Source organism: Haliotis cracherodii, unplaced genomic scaffold (assembly GCF_022045235.1).
Source record: "Haliotis cracherodii isolate W230 unplaced genomic scaffold, xgHalCrac1.p SCAF_12, whole genome shotgun sequence".
NCBI classification, from domain to species: Eukaryota; Metazoa; Mollusca; class Gastropoda; order Lepetellida; family Haliotidae; genus Haliotis; species Haliotis cracherodii.
Window position 1 is genome coordinate 20,539,491 of NW_027266267.1, and position 10,670 is coordinate 20,550,160.

A 10,670-nucleotide genomic window follows, 5' to 3' on the forward strand; every position below is an offset into this window, starting at 1 on the left:
CGGCTGACCCTTGGCGCCACTTGGCCTACACACTTCGGGGACTTTGAACGTTAACGAGATTGGATGATGTCACTGTGCATGCTCTGCAGAGTAAAATAAATACGTCGACAACAATCCTCCATCTCCCAGCACTATGTTTGTGGGTTTTACCAAAGTGGCAAACGTCCGAAACCTGCATCACCTCTGGCTTTCCTCCCACATTAAGCTGACATGCTGTGATAGAAAACTGGAATACTGTTCAAAGCAGCTTTAAACCACACTCACTCCCTCACTCACTCCTCCCACATCAAGCTGACACGCCGTGATATACACCTGGAATACTGTTCAAAGCAGCGTTAAACCACACTCACTCACTCCTCCCATATTTAGCTGACACGCCGTCATATATCTGGAATACTGTTTAAAGCGACGTTAAACCCCATTCACTCACTCACTCCTCCAATAACAAGCTGACACGCCGCGATATAACTGGAATACTGTTTAAAGCAGCGTTAAACCACATTCACTCCCTCACTCACTCACGCACTCACTCACTCACACTCTGCCCTCTCTTGACCTTCCGAAACACGGGGATTTGTCCCAAAATGTAACTGTGTGATGTTTATTAGACACCTTTCATTCTGAAACTCGTCAGGTTCTGTTGTTATACAAGTGTGTTTTACAAACAACACCAAAATGGAAATCTCTATCTTAATTTATTCAACAACAACATACATTATTCAATTCATAAATAATACAAATAAAAACTGACAATATAATGACATGTGCAATGGTACACGAGTTCCCATGGGTTGTTTTCTTCGTGTAAACACTTGCCTTTACATGTGTTTGTGACGGGTGCCGAACACCTGACGTCATCACTATTTAATAGTGATTCCTTAACACATGTTTATGATGTAGATAGAAGCGTACAATGGACTCTGATTTGAGAGTTTTGTCGCTTTTATTTTATACACTACATTTAATCGTGTATCTACGAAAGTCTGATGGTGCCACTTTTGTACAATATTTTAAAATAATTTTTTAAGTCGAAATCTCTCCATATTTTAAATATTTATTACGAACTTTCGATTTTTTTCTTGTTATTTCGATTTTATTCTCATTATTTTGGTTTAATTCTCGTTATGTCAATTCTTTTCTCGCAATTTCGATTTTTGGAAATAGTTTTGAAACAAGAAAAATAAGCAGAGAAAAAAAAATCAAATTTCAAGTTTTTGGAATATACTTGAAGTAATAAGAAAAAACTCGAAGTAACGGGAAAAGAATTGAAATAACCTAAATTTCTATTTGAAAAAGATAATATTATGGTACCAAAGTAGCATCATCAGGTTTTTTTGTGTATCAACCTGCTCAAACAATACTGTGGAATTCCAAGAACCCCTCTGATGACATGCATGCCGTAAAAGGTGACTATGCTTGTCGTAAAAGGTGACTAACGGGATCGGGTGGTCAGGCTCGCTGACTTGGTTGATGCATGTCATCGATCCCAATTGGGAGGATCGATGCTCATGATATCAATCACTGGATTGTCTAGCCCAGACTCGATTATTTACAGACCGCCGTCATATAGCTGGAATATTGCTGAGTGCGGCCTTAAACAACAAACCAACCAACCAACCCTCTGATGAATGTCTAATAGTTATTGTTTAATGTAAGACGTCATCACGAAACTACGAATAAATTACTACAACCACAACAATCCAATGAATATATAGTAAGCTGACAATGTAAGTTGGTCTTGGTGACAGGGGTATCTCCATGAAGAAATGAATTGGTCCCAAAATCTCATTTGAACTGAAATACTCATTGTAATTGATTCGGTGAAGAGAAATGGCGATTTCAGTTTATAATGAAAATCTTTTTTTCCCAAAAATTTGGAGGTCAAATCGAATTACGTTAACTTTTGCTGTTATGGTATCTTTTGGTTGATTCGATGGAGCAAATCCCACATCTAATTTGATGTTTTATTAAAGTGAACAAGTCCCACTTTAACAGAGTAATACAAAGCTACAAAGTCAGTCTTCTGACGGAATTTTGGAAACAAGAAATTTAGCACCAAGTTTCAATCCGTAGCAGGAATAGTTCATCTTGTGTTATGGAAACTCGATCAGCTACGTCGTTTGGGTAGTTGAACGTAATACAGTCCTGTTGGTTATGATGTGATTGATGGCCTTTTGAAGATGTGGATGATATGACGATATGTAGTCGACACATTGGATATGTAAGTGCATCTTCCAATTCCTTTACGCATTAAGTACCTGTTATTTTTAATTGAGGCTTACAGGTTGTTTATCTGTAATTATTTTTTATGTGGAAAAATAAATTTCGAGTCGGGAGGAATCAATCCAGGTGGTGTTGTTGGAGGCTAGACCAACTTTAATGTTACAAAAGTGAAAAAGCAAATCAAAGTCATCTTGATTTAAAAAAGTGTCGGTTTACCTGACATAGGCACATGTGTAAATATATCGAAACCTATATACGTTTTACCTAGGTGACAGAAAAGTACTAATTGTCGACTGCTTTTCATTATACGTGATCTGTGGATTTAGTCTGGATAGAAACATTTTGTCAGTGAATCTACATTTACACGATTAAGAATTTAGAAATATATTTCAATGCTGTGTTTGGGAGTTATGTTTGACGTAGAGCTTACAATGAACACATACAACTTTGTTCATTTCATAATACTGTAAATGGTAACAAGGAAGATGCTCTATACAGTATCAAAGTCGAATTAACATTTAGAAACATAACATATGATTCGATCGGGCCACGTTTCACAAGGAAGTCATTCCGGCTTCTAACAGAAATAAAATAACACTTGTTAGAAAGTACAAAAAACAGAGCGAGTGCATAAAAGCGTTATAAACGTTAAAGGCAAGAAAAGCAGCAAGCCGCGTGGGTCCATAGCACCGTGTTAGCGGACAATAAAAACAGAATATGAGTTGGTGTGTCGAGGAACTAAATAGTCAAGAAAGGTAACAGGAATTAAAATAAGAAATATTCTAGATAAGCGATTCTGATATAACGAAAGATAGATGTATTTGCTAACGAAATATATATACACACTAAATATAGTATTTGTTGTACGATAATACTTCATGTTGGGCAACATTTTCATCCTGGTTCAGTCTGGTTCAGTCGCCATAATTTGATAACCTCGACGCTGTTGTTACTAGTTAACGTACCCATGTTAATCCCTCTCATGTATGATAACTGTTGTTACCACTACAGTATTATAAAGAAATTGTTATCCATAAACTTGTGTCTACTTTATTAAGGAAATTGAAACACGAAACGTTTACGTGAAGATGAAATGAACAAAAGAAAACATCAACAAATTCGTTAAACATTGTACAAGCGTAAAGCAAGGAATAGTTCCACAAACCTTTGTTGTCCTTTGTCGCCCTACATTTGTGATGACCTCAGTAAGAATGAGTATTCCTATGTCTTAAGCCAAGCATCTTCAGTGCAACATAACTTTGATCCACAACACACAACAACATGGCGCGTGAGTGACTTGTCATGGTATTACAGAGGGTGTTGGGGGACGGGTTGACAAAGGGGAATTATGTTATGTCTGGCTTTTCACCCGCTTTGGCGAGAACGGTCCTAGTTAGGTCGCGAGTGGTACATCTCTGGTCCAACCCATCTCCATAATAAACGACAATCCCTAACGGATCAGGTTTTCAACAATATATTAACACACACCACATAGAGGAAGTTTGTTGAATAATATATGCATAAAAAAAGGAATGTTTTGTTAGGAACGCTACGAGAGGTTAATGGAAATATATATTCGCTGCCAAGTGTCCGGACATTGAATACCTGCCCTTATGTTTTGCTTATGAGGTGTTTGTTTTAGCAATAAAACAAAATATCATTGTTGTGAAAGTGTTTGTAATCAAAATCAAATTTTCATATTTGCTTTTTCAGCAGCAACGTGTAGGGGTTAGTTGCCACTTGTAGAGCCTTTGACTAAGGATCCATTTCACTTGGCAGCGGAATTCTGAAACTGTCTAACGCATGTGTGACCGGGTGAAAGACGCATGACGTGGAATACAAGAAAGCTAAATACAAACTAAACACAGAAAGTAAAATGGAAATACTGACGTGATAGATAGGAAGGAAAAGCAAAGGCGCCGGAAATCCTACCAGTGTGACCGGAAGTGACGTCATCAACACGTGACCGCTCCCGAGGAGCTTGGGTCATGCGTATCATATTCTTCGAGGTCAAAAGGTTGTTTCTCCTCTTCTGCTGTGATGGGATATCAATTCACTTTCAGTTCAAGCTCAACAACTCCCAATGTTTCCATACTCAGCTTATTCCTGGAGTTCCCATTTAATCTTTTAGTCTTACCTATCCGTGTGTCGTGTACATTTACAGCGGACACCCATTAATCCGGCCGATTCCAGTGTTTCCAATCCAAAGGGCCAATTATCAACGCGTCCCTTGATTCGATAGACCTAACATTTGTTAATCTGGACAAAACTAGGAACGGATTAACGGGGTCTCCCTGTACATGACATGATGCAAGTTTCAATACTTGTAGAAATGATGTACTCGTAACCTGCTCCTACCGAGGGTCGAACCCAATCTACTGAATAGGGATGAAATGAACCCATCCAACCCGCCCCATTATTTCTCGACTCTATTACTTGATATATGTATGGTGTAGACACAGTATGCAAAACATTTTCTTTGTATTACATTCTGGATTTAAATTGTAACTTATAACTAGTAGCTGCTGATAATATCTTGGGTAACTAGTTTGAATAAACCGCCATAAGTTTCCACAGGTAAATAAGTGGCGCACGATAAGTGTTGTTGATGGCGTGATGACTACACTGTCGTCGCCGTCTCCTTGTTAGGAAAACAAATAGGTGTCATTAGTTTGTATTAAAGACTAGCAGAGTTCGTTATGGTCTTGAAACCCATTACGTACCAAGATACAAATAAACATCCTTTTTTGTAGACTAAGTACATAATTTCATAAATAATATCCCTAAAAATATTCAACGTTCTCTTGTTCAGTTTCATATCTTCTGTGGATCTGCTTATCCAGATGTACAAATCTTCATAAGAATCCTACCTATGTGTCAATGGGGTTTTGCTACTTTTTCTTAAAGCCAATATGTTTATTACTTCATAATCTGCTAAGTTTGCCCTCTAGGTTTACAAGCCATCGTGACTGATATATACACAGTCAAGTACGTCATGTTTTCTACGAGCACATTACAAGCATCTGAATCTATGACGGCGTGTCTTGATATAGCGTCTACAGCAGGGCCTTGATGCTAATAATCTCCCAGAATTCTTTGAATGCGTCTACTGCGCAGCTTCCGCCTCCTGTTCTTCCTTGGCGAGGCAGCGTGGGCACCAACATGTCACCTGAAAACATAGGTGGATAGGTGATAGATAGAGTGAGTGAGTGAGTGAGTTTCACGCCATTGCAGAATAGTGCATCAATATCCAGGCATGGTACCAACTAAATGGGCTTCACAAGACTATCAGCTTCACAAAACTATTGGCTTCACACGAATGTGATCGTCACAAGAATGTGGTTGTCAGAAGAATATGACCTTCACAAGACTATGGGTTTCACAAGTCTATTGGTTTCACAAGGCTATTGGCTTCACAAGAATGTGAGCGTCACAAGAATGTGATTGTCGGAAGAATATATGACCTTCACAAGAATATGGGCTTCACAAGAACATGGCCTTCACAAGAATATGGGCTTCACAAGAAGGAGGACTTCACAAAATATGGGCTTCACAAGAATATGGCCTTCACAAAAATATGGGCTTCACAAGAAGGAGGACTTCACAAGAATATGGACTTCACACATTGTACACGTGGGGAATCGCATCCGTGACGACACAGCGCTTTAATAACTAGCCCATGATCACCCAAAAGCCCACCTGATAATAGTGATAGAGTGAGTGATAGCGTTTTATGCCCCTTTAAACAAGACGAGGGAATATCAGAAAGTGTCTGAGCTTGTCATATATAGGTTATTATTGTGCCTACCCGTGACGTCAGTATTTACCGTGTGGCGTGAGCATATATAGTAGTCATCAATAGTCTTATCATGGAGGGTCGATCACCAAAGAATATTGGGGAACGGTTGCATGTTGTTTAGGTGTGTGTGAGTGTTTGTGTGTGTGTGTGTGTGTGTGTGTGTGTGTGTGTGTGTGTGTGTGTGTGTGTTATGCAACAGTTAAACGATGAGTTGGCGAGATAGTTTGGAGGATGCGCTACGCTCTGGTCGACCCTCCAGCAGCACCACAAACCACAGACGGCCCAGTGGGTAATATCAGCACCCCATGCCCAGCGGTCACGTAGGCTGACCACCAGTCCTACTTTCAGGCCTTTCCACAAGCATGAGGTACTGACCCTGTCAAATCATCCGTTCACGATGATCTTCCATGATATTCATAGGCATAGCCTTAACAAGCGGTTGTAGCCTAGTGGTTAAAGCGTTCGCTCGTCACGCTGAATGCCTGTTCTATTCCCCCATGGGTACAATGTGTGAAGCCCATTTATGGCATTCCCCCATCGCCTGAAGCGCAATAAAATCCTCCTACTTCGCGCATAAGACTGTACTTTAATGTATTGTGAATGAATGCCGTAAAAGAGAAAGTTACGAAATGACTCCGCGGTTCTGAATTTCAAAACGGAAAGCTAAAGCAAATAAGGAGGCCTTCTTTTATCTTCAAATCAGAGTTGGAAATTTGAAATGTGAGAATGATTTATCCTTTTGAGATTTGCATCTTTCAAAAGGTTTTTGAAAGCTCCGGTTTGCGTGGGATGTGGCGTTTCCAGTGTAGATATGGGAGCTTGGTTGACAAAATGCACATCCTAACAACATGCGCTGTTAACGCTAAATGAATGTAGTCATCATCAACATCATCAACATCAACATCATCATCATCATCATCATCATCATCATTAATAGTACTGTTATCACAACTATTCTGTACCCGTGGGGATTCGGTTTTTAAACTGGTCCCTAGCAACTCATTCTTGGAAGAGGCGATCGGGCGGTCAGGCCCGGTGACCTGGTTGATTGCGAATCATCGTCGCTATACAGCATGGGTCGTTGCTCATGATATCAATCACTGCATTGTCTGATACTTGATTATTTACAGGCCGCCACCGACGCTATAAAGCTGAAATATTGCTGAGAGCGGCGTTAAACAACACCATGCCTGGTGTGTCTTCATACCAAGAGGGTGTACATTGTTGTTGATAATAACAGCCTCTGGCTTGGATGTCCCGACTGGCTCGTTTACAGGCCGCCGACATATAGCTGAAATATTACTGACCCGACATAAAACAAGATTCTCACAACAAGCAATTTACTCACTTTGAAGCGGGGCTTCATATGCCCGGGTCATTCATAGCTGAAGACTTTGACCATCCCGTCACTCTGGACCACAATCAGCCTGTTGGCGGACGTCATGTTGATGGCCACTGGTCGAGAGAGTCCACTTTCTCTGGCCAGGACAAACCTCTGGAAGTACCCCTCGCTGGTGATCAGCTGGATTCGACTGTTGGCGTAGTCGGCGATGAAGATGTTGCCGATCTTGTCAGCGCAGAGACCTTGAGGTTTTCTGAGGACGTGGGCGCCGTCGGGGTGGTAGGCGTAGACAAGTTGCCCCTCGGGGGAGATACACCTGACGGTGTTGCTGGTGACGTCGGTGACGGCGTAGTTCCCCTCCCTTGTGAAGCAAACGTATCGTGGTTGGACGAATATCGGATTGCCCTCAGCATCTGCGTTGAAGGACTTCAGGACCTCCCCTTCAAGGCTGATGAGATCCACAGAAGCATCTTTGAGACAGCTGACGAGCAAACTGTCTTCCGATTTGGACATTTCGATACTGTCGTACTGTTTGTCCGTCCTCACTCTCTTCTTGAGCGCCATCTGTCCACCAGTGATGACAAAGAAGATTACTTTTTTGTTGATGGTAATGGCCACCTCCTCTCTGTCGCCACATCTCGTCAAATCACGTGGTTCCTCGCTGATCTGGATCTGATCAATGAGATCGCCATTACCGGTGAACTTCTGAACTCGTTTGTTCCGGCAATCAGCCACGATTATCTCCCCCTTAGACGTGCAGGCGACTCCCCACGAGGAGAGACCTTCGTCCGAATTGCAGTCCTCGATTTGAATCTCACCGAGTTCCTCAAAGTCCCTGTTGAACAGTTTCACAGGGTCTGTCACAGCAAAGTTGACCCTGACCATCATGTCTTCAGGTGGTTCCACGGTCGAGTCCTCCTCCTGCCCTATCTGCTGGATCGAGTCTTTGATTGTCTCGTACACCTGCAAGATCTCCACGTCACTTCCGTACTTGAGCAGAGCCTGCATCCGTTCACTTGCGCACTTTAGGGTCGTCATGTGGTCTTTTGGGGGGCCTTTTTTGGACCCGTTTAGTTGGCTACGAAGCTTCTGTGCCGAGTCGTTCAGACGACTGAGAAGTTTGCTCTGGCTCTCTTCGATCCTCTTGATCAAATCTGCCGAGAGGGATTTAATCCTCTCCTCTGAACGCTTAATGGTCTCCTCCAAGACCTCCCCCGAGTCCCCCAAGGCCTGACCCCTGGGTTTCCCCTCGGGGTTGAGCTGCAGCGCTTCTGCCTGAACAATAAGTTCGCCTAAATCCTCCTCCCGCTCAGACATAGCTTCCACCACCGTTACACAGTTCTTACATGTTCTATGTGACGTCGCTGCACATTGGACACACGCAGGACCTCGACAGTCCACACAGAACAGCTTGACCACCTCTCCTTCGTGCTTCCCGCACAGAACACTACGCTTCCGCTTCATGACGTTCTCCAGCGGAAGTTTACGCATCTCGTCAGCGGAAATGACGACATGGTCAGCGGTGGTCGCCCCGTGGAGGTGGACCTTGCCGCACGCGTCACACATTGCGTCATAGCAATCCATGCACCAGTTGACTGCAGGTACCGTCACGTCCCTTTTGTCACATATGTCGCAGGATTTGTCGTCGTTATAAGCGGTCAAGACCTCACTGAGCTTATTTACAAACGTATCATCCTTGAAGCTATCGCCGTATCTCCCTCTCCTGCCGTCGGAAGGAAGCAGTGTAGTCTGTCTGCATTTCGGACAAGGGAAAGACTTGGACCCATTTCGTTCGAGCTCGCCGTTGATGTGGTCGTTCAGACACGTTTTGCAGAAAGAGTGTAGACAGGGCAAAGCCTTAGGACGTCGCTGAGGACGGCCGCAAATTCTGCAGCTGCAGAGACCCTCCGAAAGAGCGTTGAGGATCTCTGCGTCCGCCATTACTGCGGTCGTCTGATCTTCCTTCTGTCGTCTGCTTTATTCAGTGTCGTCTGCTCCGAAAATTCTACATGTCATCAACTTTCATTGCAAGTCGTTTGACGTAGCCTCTCTTCGCCGTCTACTCTAGCAATGTCGTCTGCCGATCTCAATGTCGTCTGCTCGCGGTCACGTGACGCTCTGGAAAACAATGAAGGTATTGTATTGCACGCTAGCAGTATCGAACTATTGATATTCCCCTGGTTGTAAATGGAATGCGGTGATTAGCACGCTCAGCAGAGGGGCTGTTGGGCTTAGAGATTATTCTCTTTACCAGCTTAACGCCGATTAGGACAGGACCTTGCAGATCAAACACACATTTATTCCATATGACCTTGACCCACATTCAAGCAATTAGCTGTGTGACGTGATTTCAATCATCTCCAGCTTGTTTTACATCGGATAAGGGTCACAACCTTTAAAATCAGATTAGACTACAAGCTTTAACATCTGATTAGGGAACAAAGCACATAAACCGCCCTCCAACTTGCTGGTTCACATGACATACTGAACAGTATAAAAACGCTACATTGTTTCTTAGGAACAGACAATTGACCACCGAGACTGCCGACGCTATTTTCCCACCAGGGAAACCATTTATACATTCAGAATACCACTTACTAAGCAACACTAATGTACAGATGTGGAGCCAAAATTTATAAACCGGCCGGGTTATTTTAGTGGAATGCACATATTGAACATTCCAACCTTTCATGTAGTCCACGCGATTTGTGATGCAAGTACTGATACTGTTTTCAGAAATGAAGTGTTCCATATCTCTCCACGCAGGATGAAGCGTATAGCAAATGACTGTCACTGAACACTGACTTAACACTTGTTTCTTAAGGTAGTTTATTTTCGGAAATGTACAGAATAAGGTGAGTGAGTTGGGTTTAACGTCGCTTTTAACAGTATTCCAGTTATATCACGGCGTGGCAGCTTAAAGTGGGAGGAAAGCCCGAAGTGATGCAGGTCTCAGACGTTTACCACTTCGGTGAAACCCACGAGCACGGGTATGGTGCTGACAAACCTAGAAACATAACTGGGCCGAACCGGGATTCGAACCCACAATCAAAGGTTTCTGGCGTGCCCAAGAGACGCAACTCTGCACAGCGAATCGCGGCGCCTTAGACGACTGGGCCACCCGTGTCCCCTTACAGAATAAGGGATACGCTAGATTATCGTCGGCAGTAGAGCTAATTTTCTCGGTGTATATACGTTGCCGTCAATGTGTAAAATGCGATTCTTGGGCAATTGATAAAATGCCTAAATGTGTCATTTCTCAACTACACTGAAAACTCTATCCTTTTATTTGACTGAATATGATTA

At 42.7% G+C, this 10,670-nt stretch overlaps 1 protein-coding gene across 1 annotated transcript; it reads right to left on the minus strand.

Annotated features, from left to right (window-relative positions):
- Nucleotides 1-4,750: 4,750 nt before the first annotated feature.
- Nucleotides 4,751-9,305, minus strand: LOC139457637 (E3 ubiquitin-protein ligase TRIM56-like). Its single transcript, XM_071238992.1, has 2 exons — nucleotides 7,371-9,305; nucleotides 4,751-5,392 (listed from the first exon to the last, which is right to left on the minus strand). Exon 1 carries the CDS (start codon nucleotides 9,303-9,305, stop codon nucleotides 7,398-7,400), a length of 1,908 nt encoding a protein of 635 aa, XP_071095093.1. The 3' UTR covers nucleotides 4,751-5,392; nucleotides 7,371-7,397.
- Between the last annotated feature and the right edge of the window lie 1,365 nt (nucleotides 9,306-10,670).

What these genes read in the sequence shown, in the direction of transcription:
- LOC139457637 (XM_071238992.1), bottom strand. Translation starts at nt 9,305, where the DNA reads ATGGCGGACGCAGAGATCCTCAACGCTCTTTCGGAGGGTCTCTGCAGC.